At 36.9% G+C, this 19,422-nt stretch overlaps 2 protein-coding genes across 3 annotated transcripts in view; one reads left to right on the top strand and one right to left on the bottom strand.

Moving 5' to 3' along the window:
- The first annotated feature begins 3,447 nt into the window (after window positions 1-3,447).
- On the top strand, window positions 3,448-7,600 carry LOC118269478 (tetratricopeptide repeat protein 36 homolog). The gene is made up of 5 exons (XM_050704212.1): window positions 3,448-3,626; window positions 6,238-6,420; window positions 7,034-7,209; window positions 7,409-7,492; window positions 7,526-7,600. Exons 1-4 carry the CDS (start codon window positions 3,497-3,499, stop codon window positions 7,490-7,492), a joined length of 573 nt encoding a protein of 190 aa, XP_050560169.1. The 5' UTR covers window positions 3,448-3,496; the 3' UTR covers window positions 7,526-7,600.
- Window positions 7,593-19,422, bottom strand: part of LOC118269477 (protein kinase C, brain isozyme) — a 211,939-nt gene continuing 200,109 nt past the window's right edge. For both annotated transcript variants that reach the window (XM_035584602.2, XM_035584603.2), the window contains exons 7-13: window positions 18,971-19,291; window positions 17,753-17,926; window positions 17,221-17,312; window positions 15,417-15,783; window positions 14,670-14,834; window positions 14,100-14,261; window positions 7,593-13,594 (exon numbers count right to left, since the gene is read on the bottom strand). In XM_035584602.2, the coding sequence (XP_035440495.1) occupies window positions 14,109-14,261; window positions 14,670-14,834; window positions 15,417-15,783; window positions 17,221-17,312; window positions 17,753-17,926; window positions 18,971-19,291 (1,272 nt within the window). In that variant the 3' untranslated portion in view covers window positions 7,593-13,594; window positions 14,100-14,108. The remainder of the gene's footprint in view (window positions 13,595-14,099; window positions 14,262-14,669; window positions 14,835-15,416; window positions 15,784-17,220; window positions 17,313-17,752; window positions 17,927-18,970; window positions 19,292-19,422) is intronic.

Genomic DNA, 19,422 nt, shown 5'->3' with positions numbered 1-19,422 from the left:
TCTCTTGCTCGGCTGCTATTGGTCGTATTCGTGACGTATTGGCCTATTAACCTTCCTGAATACTTCCTTTTTTTTTAAATTTGATTCAGAGGTTAGTGCGTTCAAACATCGTCAGCTTTATCACTACCTACATAGTAAAAACCAAAGTCGCTTTTTCTGTCCCCGTGTCCCTTTGTATGCTTAAATCTTTAAAACTACGCAACTGATTTTGATGCGGTTTTTGTTAACAGATAGAGTGATTCAAGAGGAAGGTTTTTTATGAATTTAATGTAAAGTATGAATTTAACACCATTGCACCCATACGAAGCTGGGGCAGGTCGGTCGTAGGTCTAGTAATATTAATAAATAAAGATATTGTTTGAGTTCGATATTGAACGACAGCCAACGATAATTAGTTCGCCAAAAAAATTAAAGAAATCCTTGACCGTATTAAAAGTGCCAATCTAAGATCAATTAGAATGTGTACACAGTATTTGCAATAACGATACAGTTGCGGTAACCGATTTTGAGTTTTATTTTCTTTATCATAAGACTTACCATCGAATAGTTTATATTGGTACTGTTTCTGTATCAATAAAATATTGGACGAAATAACTAGAAACAAACTCGTTGGTCTAAAGCGAAAGCTGAGTGAGGCTTTGAGTACAATTCTAATAAAAAAGTGGTATTATTTTAAGTCAGAGATTCGTCTATTTGTACCTACTACAAAGGACAAATAAAATAATACTAAGTAGGCATGTTTTGGCCATAAGTAGCAACTATTCCTATGATAAATCCTGCTCTTGAGAAATAATTAACGTCAATGTTCGAACCACCATATTTCGCGCCACAGTCGACCTAATTTACTACTTAAATAGTTCGCCACGTCGTGGATAGATGGCAGTAGTTGTCTGCAAAATGGGATACTTGCCAACATTTTCAAATTAAATTCTTTGTATTTATTAAATGTACGAAAACAGGAAATGTAAATGGAATTATTATTTATTATAGTATTAATTCTTTTAGTTTTAAGATCCTGTGTTATGTAATGTATGTACGAAATAATGTTGCAAACGAATAATTTTGTTGTTAAATCTAAATAAGACGGACAATCTACTACCTACTATGCTATGAATATCGTTGAACCAAATTTACTCTTTGTAGTATTTTGCTGTTTATAACTGTTATTGCTGCAAAGATAAATTATATTCTATAGTTAAGGGAATAGAGACCAAATTGGAGAAGTAACGGAATAGTGAGCTATGAATTTACACAGCATTTTATGCATAGAATTTTGAATCTTACCTATGTAGTAGCATGACACACCAAATTAACAAAAAAATCGCGGTTTACTCACGTATATTAGGTAATGGAGAAAAGCTCTAATAGTTTCAAGTCACAGAGGGACTCTTCATCATGAGCAGCGTGCGCAGACGCGGCGACGTTTTCCATATTATCATATATCTCATATACGTGAGTAAACCGTGACTTTTTAGTTAATTTAGTATGTCTCATGATAGTTATTAAAAAATGACACACTGAATTAGGTATGTAGGTAAATAAACTGTACCTATCTACCTACAGAAAATCTCTATATGTTTAATACACCTTACAGTATGTAACTACAGTCAGTACCTATGTACCTAGGTATATGTTAAGGTACTTAGGTACATTTGTGCTGATAATCAAGCCCCTGCCTGTAATTACCACCTTACCTAAATGTAACATACAAACGATATTGTAACAATAATTTATTTATTTTAAAATAAAATATTAGTCATTTCGGTATTTTATAATATTTTCTTTTATTGTCCTAAGTATTAATCCAATTTTCCCCTAATTTTCTTATTATTCACCAGCGCTCCCTTGAGATAAAATGCAATGTAACGTAATATTATGTATAACGTAATATACCTACATCTTTTAATTCCCAAACGAGTAGAAAGTGTTTGTCAATGTATCTCATTTTTCACCATTTTTTTAAGAGTGGTATAAATCATCCATTGATTTCTCCCGTCTTGGGTGAGGCGAGAGAAGTCATTCAATTCACCCCGTTCCTACTCCTGTTCTTCGATTCGTAGTTCCGGTGAACCCGTTAGGTAGTCCAAAGCTCCGGGTCGGGTATCAACCCTAATGGGCCCTATCTGATCTGTGGTGGTCTGATGGCTCTTTGAAGTGCGACGTGACGCCCCGTTCGTACGGGATTGCCATACACTGGCAACCATTCCAGACACCGTATTAGAGCTACCAAATAAAAAAGAATAACACGATTCGGGAATCAAGCCCGAGACCATTTAATAGCCAGTGGCTCATATAACAACGCTGTTAATAGCCGGACGTGTGTAACTCTTACTAAATGTGAACGACACGACAAAATACTGACATTTAATTTTCGTGGGAATTAGATCAATATTTTTCATAACTGTATTATGAAATATTACATTTAAAACTAATATTCAATATTGTTAATAGATTGTTATCATTTGATTCGTAATAATGTCGGTCTGTAACCTTAGTACGAGTTTGGTTTACGTTTAAAGTACAGTCGAAACAAGATCGCGTTCGATGCTTTGATTGGTTGGTATATCCAAGCTGGCCAATCAGAGCGCCGAACGTTCGTTTCGATTACATTGGTAATCGTAAAGCAAACTCGTACTAAAGGTACTAATTGGTTGGTTTATTCGAGCCAGCCAATCAGAGCGCCGAACGCCCTCTCGTATCGATTACTTTAAACTTTAAATCAAACTCATACTAAGGGTACAAGTTTCTTTGGATTATGCGCAGAACAGTGCTATAAACAGATAACCAGTTTTATAAAATTTACATAATCTTGATACAAGTCTGTTTTTAATACTTATAAATGTATTTTATTAACATTCTCACAATCTTGTTGTGTTAGATAAATATCGCTATATAAAAAACGGTCGGTAAAGGTGTCTGTGTGTAGTTTTGTCTTTTTTTGCTGTCCCTTAAAATCGTAGCGTTGTTTGTAGATTATTGTATCTTTTTTGCAGATAGGCAACGAGTTATCTTTTAGGTATGTATCAACTGTCCATTGGACGCTGGTAAGGCAAATGGACGCTGCACTTGCGCTGTAATTAGGTCTCAATTAGGTACCAAAAGGGTAGGCAAACCAACTTAATACCGATATACTTCCGACCGAAACGAGTCCCATGTAATAGGAGGCTGAGCATATTATCATCCGTCAAACATAATTCCAGACTGAGCTACCGTGTACTTAGGTACGTACCTACTGAGAATTTTGGGAAATCCGAAAGATCCAAATAATACTTTGCTTTTCCCTGGAATCGAATCCGAAGTCCCTTGCTCAGCAGTCAAGGTAGGTACACTAGCCTAGACATCACAACAGTCGATTAAAAAAAATATAGACAAAACCACAGCCCCTAGCATAGTCACAAGACCAAAACAAAACAAGCATCATTAAGTCGATAGAAAACTGGTTCGCAATCCTGTTAGTTGACGACAAGCTTTGGATCGGGACGGTCGTGTTGATATCATGGCGGCCTTGGATCATCTCAGCGAGAGGGACAAAGCGGTGCTCCGGAGCATATTCGATCCCACAGCCACGATAGCTGCTGATGTAGTGGAAGATGCTGCTGCTGACAAGTTTGTTGAAGATGATGAAGGTATGTTGTAGAGCTAATGGACTTTTGGACTTTTTGTTTATAATGAATGAAAAAGGCAACGACACGTCTTTTATCCCCGAAGGGGTATGCAGGGAATGCACGTTACGCTAATGATAGGAATAATGAATGAAGTTTGCAGATTGGAGGAAGTAATATTAGACCTCTTTTGTCTGAAGCGATAGGTAGAGAGCGATATTAAGTAGTTAAATGTAATTTTTACTTTTAGTGTGTTTTTCTACCAGAGATGTGCTATGCTACGTTACTGTGGATGCATTTGGCTTCCACTAATCATATTAATTGGTACACATAGCTTAGCACTGGTGGAAACGGACTCAGCTAAGTTATGTTTTTTTATATGGAAAGATGTGTGCTATGGATGGTTTTCCTACTATCGATACATCGCATACTCGAGCTGCGCATCTTCCTCGCACAGCCAATCAGCGACCAGCTGCTGTTTATCAGCACTTACCCCTAAGAGACATACAAACTAGGCCTGTTTTACAACAGGCCCCTAGTTTGTTAGTTTGTGATCGTAAATTAAATGCAGACACATTTGTGTAGGGGTTTAAAGAATATCATGAGTTCATCCCTTTCTTATCTCATTCTTAATTAACAGTAAAAAAAAATGTCGTGATCTTTACCTGACTCTACCTGCTCTGTATCATTCGAATTTACGCACTGTTGTCTGTAGTAAACCTGTGACTGGTAGAGAATGTCTAATTGGCATTAAGTCCACCTTTGTATAATGTACATAAAGTGTAAAATAAAATAAACAAATAAAACGCGCTGTAAATTAAATTCATAGATTAAATTATTAGTAAATCTTTGCGTAATATTCAGCCTTCAGATTTAGGTATTACATAAACAATTTCCTCCCGTCGGTCTTTATTTAAATTATTTCCACCCGTTCACCGTTTGCTAATTTGTATAATTAAGCGTCAAACAAATGATTGGGTGTAATGCTTAGACGTTTGTGAATGAAGGAATACGTGACTTTTTTTTTTTTTTTTTTTTTTTTTTTTCAGGGGGGAAAATCATCCAATGACTTCTCTCGCCAGGGCAAAGCGAGAGGGAGTGTCAGACTCTTACTGACTAAAAACCACCCCGTTCCAACTCCTGCTTGTCGAGCCGGAGCCCCGGTAAACCCGCTAGGTTGTCCGCAGCTCCGGATTATCAGCCCTACTGGGCCCCATCTGTGGTGGTCTGATGGCTTTTGAGGCGCGCGCGGAACGCAACGCGCCGCACGCACGGGTCTGGTTCTGGTCGGGCGGCGAGCTACCCTTGCTCGCCGTCCGCAGACCCGCACTTACGGTGGCCGGAGATCGTCACGCGTTCCCCGACGCCCGGAGTGTCTTTCGCGTCGGCTGGGGCGTGAGGAAGTTCGTTCCCTCACGCGTCCCGCCTCCTCCTTAACTAGCATAACTGCTTCGCAGAAGGAGGAGACGGCATCCCAGTCCCCCTCGCTCCGCACCATGGCCTGAACCAAAGCCGGACGCGAGAGGTCGCCGTCGCCGATCACTTCCCTGAGGGCACGGCGGTGTTCAGCCCACGCAGGGCAGACCGCAACCGTGTGTTCCACCGTGTCCTCCGGGCGGTCTTCGCAGTGATGACACCCGGGCGTTTCCTCCCGCCCAATCAAAAACAGGAACCTACCGAAACTCCCATGTCCGGTAAGCACCTGCGTCAGGCGGTAGGTGAGGACGCCATGGCGCCTCTCTAGCCACTCCTCAAAGAGGGGACTTACCGCTGCAATGACAGCGAGCCCAGCCCTCGGTCGCGACAGTCGTTGCTGCCAATCCGCCATGAGATCGCGCCGGAGCTCGTCCCGCCACGCACTAATCTGGCGCGGCAGAGGAATACGTGACTAGCATTAAATATAATTTGATACGATTTCTAGATGATTCCAATGCTTTCTGAGTTTATTACAGTAAGTACACATGTTCGTTAGACTATTTTTTTTTAAACGAGGCCCCACAATACATTAGGATTTTCTCCTGTGTTGTGGGTGCGTTTACAAACGTACCTACAATTAAGTTCACATACACAATGACACCCAGACCCGGCACAACGATTTGTGGTCAAGCTAATGATTATGACTTGACAAATGTGTACCTGCCGTCATGGTCCCCTCAGACTATAAAAGAGGTCTATCACCTTTGAGTTTGTCATATAAGTTCATTACTGTTTTTCCAGGTGTGTACAGGGGGTAAAGTATTTTTTGGCTAGGATCTCTACTTTTGATGTTTAGGGAACAGAGAGTAAAGTTCCCTAAGAAGAGGATCCTCCTTATCCTCCGACCAGGAGGGGTGATCAGCCTGGCGGGCTTTCTGACTTAGGACAAAAAGAATTCAAGTTTCATTTCAACAGTGTGTTGTTCGTAGAAATTATTCTTGGAGACTGGTCGAGATTTTATAAGAGGGCCCATTGCATCTCAAGTTTCACTATAGCGGTGAGAAAACTTAGAAATTATGCATCGTGGAGACTAGTCGAGATTTTATAAGTTGAGCTCATTCCAGCCCAATTTCACTTCCACACCTCTCCAATTGACCACTATTGAGTGCGATCTTTACCTATATATCCTACCTAACTACTTTATTCATGTTTTTCTCAGAACCTACAACTGAAGCTTTCAAGAAGTCCATAGCGCTGTCTGCGGAAGGAGTGCGGTTGGCGGAGGCTGGCAAACTGGACGATGCGCTAGCGGCCATGTCGAGAGCAGTGCAGGTTGCGCCGGACCGGGCCGCCGCGTACAACGACAGGGCACAGCTGTTACGCATGATGATGAAGGATGATGGTAAGGCTTATTTTTCTTTTTTTCTTTCTTTTTTTAAAAAAACGTTGCCCCACACTAGGATTTTCTCCTGTGTCGTGGGTGCGTTTACAAACATACAAGTTCACATTCACATGACACCCAGACCCGAAACAACAATTTGTGCATCACACAAAGAGTTGCTCCGTGCGGGAATCGAACCCGCTACCCGTTGCGCGGCAGCCAGTTGCCCAGCCACCGCACCAACCGTGCAGTCAAAGGCTTGATTAGATACTTTAGTTAGAATAACGCTTGCGTTGTGTCTTAACCTCGAAAACATCGTCTACTTTTTTCCATTTGATGGGTCGACGTTTGGCTGTTTGCGACGTTGACTTACGTTTACTATTTGCTCCCATTAGATCCGGTTTAAAAAGTTATAGTTTGAGAATTTATTAAAATGATTTATAGACTTTTGTAACTATTCGTTTTAGAGATTAGGTACGATTTTGGAAATTCACAGTAAAACGACTCAGTGTCTAATAAGTATTAATACTCTTAGTCTTGCCTGATGTTATGACAAAAATAAACAAGTTTTCACTGATTATCGAACTTCTAATCAGTAAATTTATTTTAATAGCTTGTATGTTAACAATTTCAGATGCTATGGCGGACCTCAATCGCGCTTTAGATCTGACGCAGGGTAAGAAAACTCGCGCACGCGCTCTAGCGCTATGTCAACGTGGTGTGCTCCTGCGCAAGCAAGGGAACGATGACGAGGCGCGCGCAGTTTTCACTGAAGCTGCTAAACTCGGCAGTAGCTTTGCTAAGAAACAGGTGGGTACCGTATACAATGTGTAGTAATTTGTATTTTTTTGTTTCTGCTATGCAAAAAGATATTATTATATTTATTGGTTTCATCATCAGTAACAGTTCGTGTTTATGCAGTAGTGTTAGGTATTGAGCAATAATTTGTCGTTTTTCTATTATTTTGTGTTATGTATCAGTTACTTATAGATTTTTTTTATATTTACAGGTGGTGGAGCTGAACCCATACGCAGCGTTATGCAACCAAATGCTCAGCCAAGTGATGAGAGGAGAAAAGGAGATCAAATTATAATAATTCATATTTCAGTTTATCTTCTGTATTGTACCTTATTATTGTGATAGGAACTAGTTAATATTTTAAGGGATTTTTGTATATAAATAAAACACAGATAAAATCTAATGGATTAGAAATTTATATTGTTGAGTACAATCGACATTCACCTCCGAGAAAATCCATACAAACAACCAGAGATCCCAGTCACAGATCTACTGAGAGAGGCCATCGCGGCTGTATGCCCCACGTGGCCACACTCCCCAACACATGGCTACATGCCCCAAAAATCCTTGAAAATGACAAATTTAATACTACAAATCGAAATACTGTTACTACACTATCGATATTAATAATAGAATATGCAATAAAATCTCATAAACCATGATTGCGTGCAGATATAAAGTATATCGTACTTTGGTAGCCGTATCCGCACACAACCATATTTTATCATCGCAAATTGGTTAAAATTCAAAACTTTAATAATATTATTAATTAATTCTAGTGAGAGGCGACGATGGTAGACTAACGGAAATTGAAAGTGCACTTTACATTAAAAATAGGTCTTTTCAAACATGGCGGCCCTTGTCAAAATTCGCGCGCTTTTCAATGTCATTCTCTCTACCAAAAGTTCACTACTTATATCGCGCCAATTCGAATAGACCTCTAAATCGCGCAAAGGAGAGTTGCTTAGGTTTTAAAGACATGTGTGTAAAATAAATTGATGAAACAAGAACATTTTTGGCACATGTTTTTTCTAAAAATTAACAATGAAGTTTTTGTGAGATGTCAATTGAGATTGTCGTATTATTAAAATAACTGTTAGTTCTAAGCAACTCTTCTATGCTTGTGAAGGATGATATATCACAGAAATAGTTGCAGTGTAGTTTAAAAATTCAATGAAGCATTGCAAATATAGATAATTTAACAATACAAGCATTTCTTGAGTAATATTCGTTCAAACTTGACACTTATCGTTGTTTAAAGTCTAATTTATGGTAAAGGAAACCTTAAAATATTTATGGTGGCAGTATATCCGAAGAGATAGTTTATTGTTTAATCAAACTAAACTTTAAACAACGATTACAATAACTTTGGAATAAAATAACAGTGTACGATTATAAGTTACTAAAATGGTGCTTTTATTATTTGTTTACATAATTGGATACGGTGCAAAGTAGTATAATGTGAGAAGTGATCGCTCCTTTATTTTATTAGTGGGTTTATTTCAATTCATGTCATAATTTTTTTACAGTAAGTAGTTTTTATAGTCTGTGGAAAAGGAACTGTCATTTCAGCTCCGAAGTTACCAGCGCAAAAAAATGTTGTTACGGTATTGCCACTAATAAAATATAGAGTCACAAAAATATAAGTAGCAAGATACAAATGATTGGTTACAAATATTCAATAGAATACTAATTTATCACGGAAAATATTTACATGTTTTTGGCACAGGTGATGGTGCTTAGCGACATCGTCTTTGTAAAATTTAAAACACTTGAATATCCATTAGTAAAATATTTCAAAAGTATACTAAGACCTGTATCAACTACGGGCTTAATCTATAGAAAGGTTTAGGCCTATTAATGAGATATTAAAGAAAGAAAACATCTAAATAAAATAATATCTCAAAGTTTTTGATTACTAATAATTTTTCATGATATCCCTCGCTTTACATTGAAAATAAATGATCACAAAAATCAAAATATACACAATACAATCTTAATACTTATTCAAGCAATGCCGGTTAGTGTCGTTATACAATTATTACAAGAAAACAATGTTAATAAATTGTATGAATGAACAAGATTCGCCCCACACTGTAAACATATTTCTGTATGCAAATATTCTGAAGTTCGCGTGTTAAAGGACTGACAGCAACCTAATACTAACATGATACCATATCGCTATACTAAATAATATCAAGATATTAAAACTAATTCTCACTGAACACATACATTAACTATTCAACGTTTTAAAGACTCAAGAGTATTCATACTCCTTCAATCCATTGCCTAGTCCCTAGTATCCATAAATTTCTTTTTTCATTTATACCCAGAAATGGAATATTGACAATCCTTAATCCTTTTTTTTTACAGGGTAACTAGTGATGGATATCCGAACACACAAATGTTACTCAATATTTAAGCTGTATTTTAATACCTCATTAAGCCTCTGTTCTTTAATGGAGTATTTTAAGACTTGTGAAGACTACTTAAAGTTGAGTATCGTTTGAGTATCGTCGTAGTAGAGTTGAATAATTTAGTTTCGAAAATCTATAAACGTCACTTCACTAAAAATAATGTCCAAGCATATAAAGCAAGCCTATTACAGGTTCGGAAACTCGATAATACATCTTAATATTAAAAACTTACGCTAGAATTTATTCAACGGATTATATATGGAAATGACTTAATATTATGACCAGAAGGTGAATAAAATTACACTCACGCGCCGACATATCTTGATCTGTCAGCTTAAGCAACAGAATGGCGTGTTCAAAGGCTTAAAATCGTAACTATGCCTTATGTACAAGTGAGATCTTATAATAACGGTTAGATAAATAAATAACTATAAGTTTTATAAACTTTTTAAATATTATATTATAACTATTATTGACCAAGTCAGAATAAAATAGGGTGTTAAAGGCGTAAGCTAGCAGACACTAGTTAGAAGTAATGAAAGTATAGGAGTACCTGTGTGGTATGAATATCAAAACGAGTGACGTTTCTTTGACAGATAATTAATCATTTTTGTTATCTGTGATTGTGAATTGACAGTAACAAAGGTCAGTGTTACCAGAAGTAAAAATGCTTTAACGTTTTTTATTGGTATTGGTCCACACTTTTAGGTTTTTTTAATTTTTAGGTACTCGAAATGAAGAGAAAGTTCGCTAACTATACTAAATATAAAGAAATAATGTAGCTGGGTGGGGGATGTGAAGTTTTTAGTATTGATATAAACACTTTTAAATACCTACAATTATAGGGAACCATAGTAGAAATGGCGTTAATACCGTTTGTAATGTTTAGATAATGTGTTTGCGAATATTTTGGTACACTTAATTCAAGTAGTAATCAAATTAACAACCCTCTAGAGGCCAGCCTGCAAGAGGGCAATACAAATGGATGTTCCATGAAATATATTAATCTTGATTTAGGCCAATTACATGACTGTATTTACTCAAAAGATTATTAGTATATAATAAGTAAAGAGCTAGTGGGCCTGTTGGTTTGAACGTGTACCAAGATGTAAGGTATAATTAATGTCGATTTAGAAGTGTTTATAACAATGTAAGGTCACGGGGTATGTCAAGCTGTACGTACGGCGGTACTTACAGGGACAGGGATGGGTGTGAGTAGCGCGATGTGCGCCCGCTACGTTGTCTCCCGCTCCAGCTGTTGTTAACCTACGATACTGGCTTATTTTCACATCTAATATCAATAATAAGTAGATTTAAGATATTAAGTAGATAAACTTAAATGATTTTTGTAAGAAACAGATAAAAAAAAACAGTAAACTGTCAACTTACTGTATTTGAATTTAGAATGTATTTTAAATGTTGCCAGCGTAAAAATTTTAGCCGTCTCGATGGAAACTTTGACATATGACAATTGCTGTTGTTTGTGAAATTAATGTAACTAATAATCAGAAATGCAATACCAATGTGAAAGTAAGCCAGCATCCTTAAATTAATACATCTTAAAACTACAAAAAAGAATTTTAAAAATTACTATTACACCTAATTATGTTTAGCAAAACCGCATTGGGAATGCGCGGCAAATCGAAACTACTATTGAAAGATAATAATTAATTAATTTTATAATATAATAATTAAGCTAAAAATACACTAAGTATAATAATAATAAAGTAAAAACAAAAAACACCTAAATGTCATTTTATTACATTTCAATTTAGAATCAAATGCTTTCTTTTTTCATATTTATTTCCACAACGATTAATCTAGCAAGAGTTTATATACGATTTTTAAAATTTATTTTTTTAATTAGCAATTAATTAATTATTAATTAAGTTAGTAAGGCTATTTTAGTAGACGATTATTGACAGCTAAATGCTGTTGCCAACTTGCAACGATATTATAAGAGAATAACAATTATTTTGAATTAAAAATAACTTAGAATAAAATACTGTTCAATAAAATAAAAATAATAATCAACACATTTATTACTGTTAAATGGAATAAGTACATGAATAATACTTTTTTATGTTAACTTTTAAATTGTTTATAGTGATGTCCAAATATCTTATAATATCGATACAAATCGAATCGAAACGAAATTCCTCTCTCACGCACACAAGTAAACAATCATCAGATCACACGCATACAAGCTAACAGTCAAGCTAATACGATACACGATTAGATCATTCATACATTATCCAATACACTCATTATATTGTGGGAAATCTTAAAAGCAAATAACGTATTACCATAGACAATAAAAACTTAATAAGCCGACCTCTTGCGGTCAAAAAAAAAACAAATCGCCGTGAAATGATCTGTGAAAACAACTAAACGTTTCAACTATGCAAATAGACACGAGATTCAAATTATAATGAGTTAATTTAATACATTTAACTGCCATACTAAGAGACATTTAATGATTACTTAAAGAATTCCTTAGTAACGATTTTGTTCCGAAACGAAATACTAAGGACTGGTTTAAGTAACCTTTAAATGACTCTGAGTACGGCGGTAAGAGTCAGAAAGTGAACATATTTAGCTTACGCTGCTACCATAAAAATCCAATCTAATATTAACAATATTAAACAACCATACTCTCACAATAGATAGTTAGCAATACTCATGTCTTCAGCGAAATTTATTTAATAATATTTTCTAAAATTTTATTATAAATAGGCTATACGATCTAGAAAGATATTCAAGCGATCGCTTCGGTACAATAGCGTAGGCTAAATATGTTTCTTTAGCTCTAGGACATTTAAATCGCTTACAATATCGGCATCCACACGACACGACAGTATTTACAATATAAACAACACTGATATGTGATAATAACGTGATAAAATTAAAAAGAAAACGATCAACCACACAGTTAGACGCGATCTGTCAAAACAGCCAAGCGATTATAAACTTTAACGAACTTCTAATAGAGTATATTTTGACAGAAAGTATAAACACTGAGTGGTGACGAAACATTTATTTTATATCAAGTGGCCCCAAGATCATGATATTAGAGATTGCCATGTGTCGAGATTCTGATTATGATTCTCATGTTAAAAATAAAATAAATATCATAATTATATATGTTAATAATTAAAAGCCAAATTGTTACATAGAGAGCAAAAATTCAACGATAACTTTTTTACTCAAATTAATATTGCTTAGAGAAATTCGTTGGATTACATACTGATTCCTTTAATTTTATTATTGCATTTAAATAAATTAATTATTGCGAGAAATTATACTTAAACAAATGACTACTCTTACAATAACAATTCTTTTACACTTCGATAGTGAAATGGCAACACTATTTAGTTACTATATAATTTTAATGGCAACCCAAATATGTGTTGTCATTGACAAGGTTACTTTAAAAATATCACATAGTTTGAAGCGCTGAAAGTCCTTTTAATTTATTATGAATATATTTTACTACGAGACCAACTCTAATAAAGATATATTTTTTTAATCATACACACTTGATTTTTGAATTGGTTACGATTAGTATGTATTTAGTAGTATCACGTGTCGAATGATGAACATTTTACTTTTAAACATGATATTTTTAAAACAACCCTATTATAATCGAAGTGCAAGAATTAAAAATTAAAACGAAACTAAGTCATGTCGTATTGGATGTAGAATATCATCGACCTAAAACAAGAGTAGTAAAAATAACAGGAATGAGCAAATACCTCCTATCTAAACGTCATTTCGAAGAGCCTTAGAGTGGCATTCCCTCAAGAATCATACAATGATAGCAAATCGTCAGAACTTAATGTACAGTCGAGAGTGAGACAGCGAACGACTCGCGCCGTATGAGTGACAGAGACAGTCGACAGATGGAGTGAAATGCTGACTCGTACCAGGGTCTGCGCCCCACCACACAGCCAGTCCAATAATGAGGAAAGATTTCAACCCTGGAATGGGAAAAAAAATAGTCATTACTAGGTATATGCTGAGGATTTAAAATTTATATTTTCTTTAATAAATTGATATTTCATGTGAAACTTAATAAAATGAAAATAAGATCTAAGGAAGCAACCACCTTTAGAAATCCTCGCATTATATCTCGAGAGAAGTTAAAAGATGATAAATAATATTAAAAATTCTTGTGCAAAAATTTACCTACTTATACGTGACATTATAAAACTAGCAGGTATTAATGTTTGATTGCTTTGCACTTTGACTTTTGTCTTTTTTTGCTCGATTTTTTCAAAAGGATATTTTCTTCTGTATTCTGGATTATATTGATCACACAAAGAGTTGCTCCGTGCGGGAATCGAACCCGCTACATGTTTCGCGGCAGTCGGTTGCTCTGCCACCGCACCAACCGTGCAGTCAACACTACATTATAAGTAATAAAAAATCGCGCCAACCGTGCAGTTTTACATTATTAGTAACAAAAAAGTCTTCCTATCTTACCGTGGTAGCTCAGACGTGCTGCACGAACTCGGGGTTGAGGAAGGAGAAGCCCATGAACTCGGTCTGGTCGAGGTTCATCATGAACAGCTTGTCCGTCGGCGTCAGCTCCGTCTTCTCCTGCGTGAACTGCTTGTCGAAGTTCGACACGTCCTTGCGATGTTTCTGTGGATAATTGGGGATAAGTATTAGGTTTTGTTTCCAAAAATGCTGCTTATTTTTAAGTTATTTTAGCTGAAATAAATAAGAGTAAGGTACTGAGACTTTTGTCCAGAAATTGTAATATCTATATTGTAAATCTGGCCTCCTGACTAAGACTGTTCATAAGAATCTGTATTTATTCTAATCTTATTACTGTTAGATATGTATTGTACTAATTATTTTAACTCATTTTTAACCGACTTCCCAAAATGAAGGAAGCTCTGAGAACCTTCTTATTTATATACGACATATTCAAAATTTAAAACTTATTTGGGCTGCTTTAAGCTGTGTTTTTCCGTAATCAGCCAAGACTTTACACTACACCAGCGCCACCAAACCAGAACTAAAACCTGCCAAAAACCAATAACTTACAATTTTAGGCTTGAACGGTGGTTGCACGTCGCGGGCCTCGATGCGCGCCCAGTCGATGCGGCGGAAGAACGGGTGGGTGCGCACGTCCTCCTCGCCGCGAGCGTTGCAGCCCAGTCGCTTCTGCGGGTTCTTTGTGAGGAACGCTTTGCACGCGTCTTTGGCTTCCTGTAAAGTGGTTATCGGATTTTCAGTAAGATAATTGTCACACGTGAGAGCTGTGCTTCATCACGACACGAACGGAATATAATATAGTCTGTTTCCTGGTGGGTATAACCTGGGTGTCTTCAAAACCCGAGTGAATAGGTTGCTTACGGGCAGACGTGCTCCATCGTAGGCCGCATCATCACTTACCATCAGGTCAGATAGCGGCCAAACGTCGGCCCATTTAACATAAAAAAAAAATACACGGCCTTACAGAAAATCGTGTCGTTAAACAACGCTTTTTTATGAGAGGGCAAAATCATCAAATGACTTTTCCCGCCTTGGGTGAGGCGAGAGGGAGTGTCAGACTCTTACTGATTAAAAACCATTCCGTTCTTTCTCCTGCTTTGAGCCGGAGCCCCGGTAACCTGTTAGGTTGTCCGCAACTCTGGAGCGCTTGCGTTGTGTTTTACACAGTAAACGAGGTTTAGAAGGCCAATCCTTCACAAAAAGCTGGCAATCTTCTCACAAAATTCGGAGACTAGATTAGGAATACCAACCAGAAACACTGATATTCGACTGATGAAGCAAGCATAAGCTACTAACCTTACTCAGCGTCTTGGGATAAGACACGCTGTTATCAGTAATAGCAGCGAACAGTTCCTCCTCATCTTCACCATCAAACGGCGGCTGTCCGACCAGCATCTCATACAACAGCACGCCATAGGCCCACCAATCAACGGACTTTCCATACGGCTGGTATAAAATGATCTCTGGTGCGATATAATCTGGGGTACCGCAGAAGGTCTTGGTAGTTTTGTCGCCGGTGATCCCTTCCTTGCACATGCCGAAGTCAGCGATCTTGATGTGGCCGTCTTGGTCCAGGAGTACGTTGTCCAGTTTAAGGTCGCGGTACACGATGCCACGGGAGTGCAGGAAGAAGAGACCGATCGCTATTTCTGAGGCGTAGAACCTGGAAATTGAGGGTTTGGAGTCATTTTTGGTGTGCTGATGGATTTGTTTATTGTTGGTGTTAGGATTTAGTTGTTAGTCTTGTTTTGGTAGGTAATTATTAAGTTTAAGTTTGTAATATAGTATGTATAAGGCTAAAGGGTCAATCTCCAAAACGTGTAGGTATACGCGTGATCGCTCTGGTGCTTTTCAGGTATAGATATTTAATGGTAATTATGTATCTCATTGAAAATAACAAAAGAATACTATTTGAATTATTTTTAATGAGTTTTGGATGTACTTACGTCCGTTTTTGGAACTTGACCCTAAAACAGATAATATCTATTTTTGGACTATAAATAATAAAGATAGAAGTAGTATGTTTATTACTACAGTACAACGAAGAGAGAAATAGTAGATACCTGTACTGAAATACACCTATAGGTATATTAAAACACGCCTGATTCGTTTCTCTTCAAGTAAAAATACGTGCCAACGCGAGAACCTTTTTACTCCGACATCCTTATTGAAACTTTATTTAATAAACCGTTTTAATACTAAAAGGACGAGGCATATTTTTACTTTAACGTCTAAATATTTATGAATATTTCATACCAACACCTACGTAGTTACCTCCATTAAAATAATACACAAGGCAGATTACATTACTAAAAGTATGAAAATAAAAATTCTCATTTCTTGTAACATTTTCTCAGAACTTTCTGGATCAATCGTGGGAAATTTAACCGAAACGGATTATAGGATATTAGGAAATCTATATACATACAAACAAATATCTATAAAATAGGATACCGTAATAAACATAAAATATGTAAAAACCTACGCCTTAATTTGAAACATACGAGTGGGTGTAATTTAAGGTAGCTCGATAACGATCGATAGAATTCTTTTCTTAGATACCTACGTTTATGTATTACTGCATTTATTCCACGATAATTGCGGATAATAAGGCCCAAGCTCGATGCTACTGAAAGTAACCGTCATCGATTACAACAAACGCAATATAATGTATTTTATAAGGTATCTAGTTTATATGTCCCTATCTAATTAACTAGAACAAAATATAAAAGATAAACTATTGTGATAAGTAGAATGTAAAATACAAAAAAAAAAAAATTACAAAAAAAATTTATTGCTTTATCAGGTTTACATAAGAAATATAGTGTTTGGAGCTTCCCTTTAAGCAAATAGATGCTTGTGTTGGGAAGCACCGCTCCTCCACAGCAAAGCAATTTCATTATACAGAAATTAAAAAAGAGATAATGAAACAAACTAAAAAAAAAACCTGTAGTGTGTGTCCATTGTTAGGTAAGATAGTGTGTTGTGTAATGAGGGTACTATACTACATCACTGGATGATTCAAACGATAGATAAAAAGTCCCAATAAAATACATATTACATTTATAGTATATGAATGAAACAGTGTTTGTATACATACACGGCCACGGGCTCTTTGAATTTCCCGCACTGCTGGATCTGGAACATCAAGTCTCCGCCGTTGACGTACTCCATCACGAAGTACAGACGATCCTGGAGAAAACGGCAGAAATATTACCTAAACTGTTTTACCGATTTCATATTTTGATTCGTTAAAAACAGTCGATACTTATTGCCGCACTCACAGACATTATAGTGATTACTTAAACTATTCCTTAGTAACGATTCTATATCGATAAAAAAATGCTAAGGACTGGGTTAGGTAACCATTCAATGACTCTGGGTACGACGGTTGATCACGTAAAAATATGTAAAGGTGAATAATTCCGTCTTCAAAATCTTTACAGTCATTCATTAGACAATTCCTTGAGTACTATAAAAACGAACAGTCTTCAAATATTATATTCATTTTACGGACTTAAAACCAAATAGAATGCCTGACTCATATTCAATATTACGATAAAATATCCAATATTAAAACTTCAAAGGACCAAACTACTTAATTTCCTAGTTAACAGTTTTCAAACAGTTACCATAGTCTGGAAGCAAGAATGCAGTTGCACCAAGAAAGGCGGCTTGCTGCTGAGAGCCAGCACCCTCTTCTCCACCATGGTGCACTCCACGTCATCGTCCTGGATGATGATGTCCTTCTTCAGGATCTTGATGGCATACAGCTCGTCTGTGCCGCGGCGTTCGGCTAGCATTACCTGGGTAGATGAGGAAAGAATTAGGAGTTTTTTTTATTTAGAACTAGAGGTACAGAATTTGTTTCTTTTTTATACGGAAACGCACTTTTTCGTATAGGCAAACGCATGCACAGAAATGGCAGGAAAGTGCCGACTGTAGCTGGGTAGGTCTTTCGTTAGGTGGACCGATGATATTATCAGAGGTCTGGGGGATCCAATGGATGTAATGATGTGGCCATTTGTCGTTCGACGTGGAGGATTAAGGGTCCCCGTTAGTCCTCCACCTTAGATCAGCTATGCGTATCTTCTTGTTGATGATAATGATAGACCGAAAATGGATGGACTGGCCAACAAATTACCACTGATCAATCTTAAAAATTACCTATTGCATTTGTGTGGTGCATTTAATGACCAATTTGTTGGAATAGAAACTCCAAATAAGTAGATCGCTACATCAGAAAGCAGTATTCCCAGTTAAATACAGTAAATACAGTTTCAGAGAGCAGTAACTAACACTAAAATGTTTCCAAACGCAAGGCAAAAGTTAACTGAAAAACGAAATGTACGAGCAGCTGATAGGGCAAGTTTGTTCCAATGTACTTTTTGTTGGGAGAGTCCACGACGCGTGACAACTCGGTAGAAGTTAGTCTCTGCCTCGTTAAGTGACTGTTTCATGCCTTTTTATTCCAACTGCACACTCCACTAGATTTGAAATGGAATTGCCAATCTCTTTGGTGGTGAAAAGCATTTGATTTTTTTCTTTTTATTTTTTGTCTATATTCGATAGATTTGTTTCATTCGAATGAATCGAATTTACGAAAAGGGTGACTAAGGGTGTAATGGCCAGTAATTTCATATGATGACTTGCTTCAGTTTTGTGTGGACTGAAGTTTTTGTAATGGCTATCTGTATTGGACATGTAAGTGTATTGTATTTTTCAACAGGGGAATTTCGAGTATTGATTTCCTAACAGATTTTCCGACTTTTACAATGCAAATAGTAACATGACTAACATGGGATTAATGTTCTGAGCAGGATTTATATACTCAAACGAAGAAGACTCACCTTGCCGAAGGATCCTTTACCAAGGACCATGATGAAGTTGAAATCAGAAGCCCTGATGACGTCAGCGGCGGCCATGTTATGCGGGACCTCCCTATCAGGCGGTGGTGGGGGTCTACGGGCCCCGACACTGGTCGCTCTCATCTGATTCTTCAGCTGAGCGAGGTCAGTGCCCTCCTCAGGTACCGGCACGTTGTAGAATTCACCTTCTTCCTGAGTCAGCAGCTTGAACCAGCCGTCAGCTGGCGCCTTCATCAGCTCGGAGATCCCGAAGGACAGAGATCCCATGAAATCGTTGCGGGAGGTGCGATCCCAATCCCATATCTGGAAATTTTTGAGCATGAGACATGGTTGAGGAGTTGGACTTTGCTGTGTTATTTGCAATGTAAACTTTCTATGTAATGAAATAAGGTTTGTTTTAATAACGGTTTCCTGAAAGTATAACCAGTTTCGTT

This window comes from Spodoptera frugiperda, chromosome 2, assembly GCF_023101765.2.
Source record: "Spodoptera frugiperda isolate SF20-4 chromosome 2, AGI-APGP_CSIRO_Sfru_2.0, whole genome shotgun sequence".
Taxonomy (NCBI): Eukaryota; Metazoa; Arthropoda; class Insecta; order Lepidoptera; family Noctuidae; genus Spodoptera; species Spodoptera frugiperda.
This window is presented reverse-complemented; position numbering and strand designations above follow the sequence as displayed.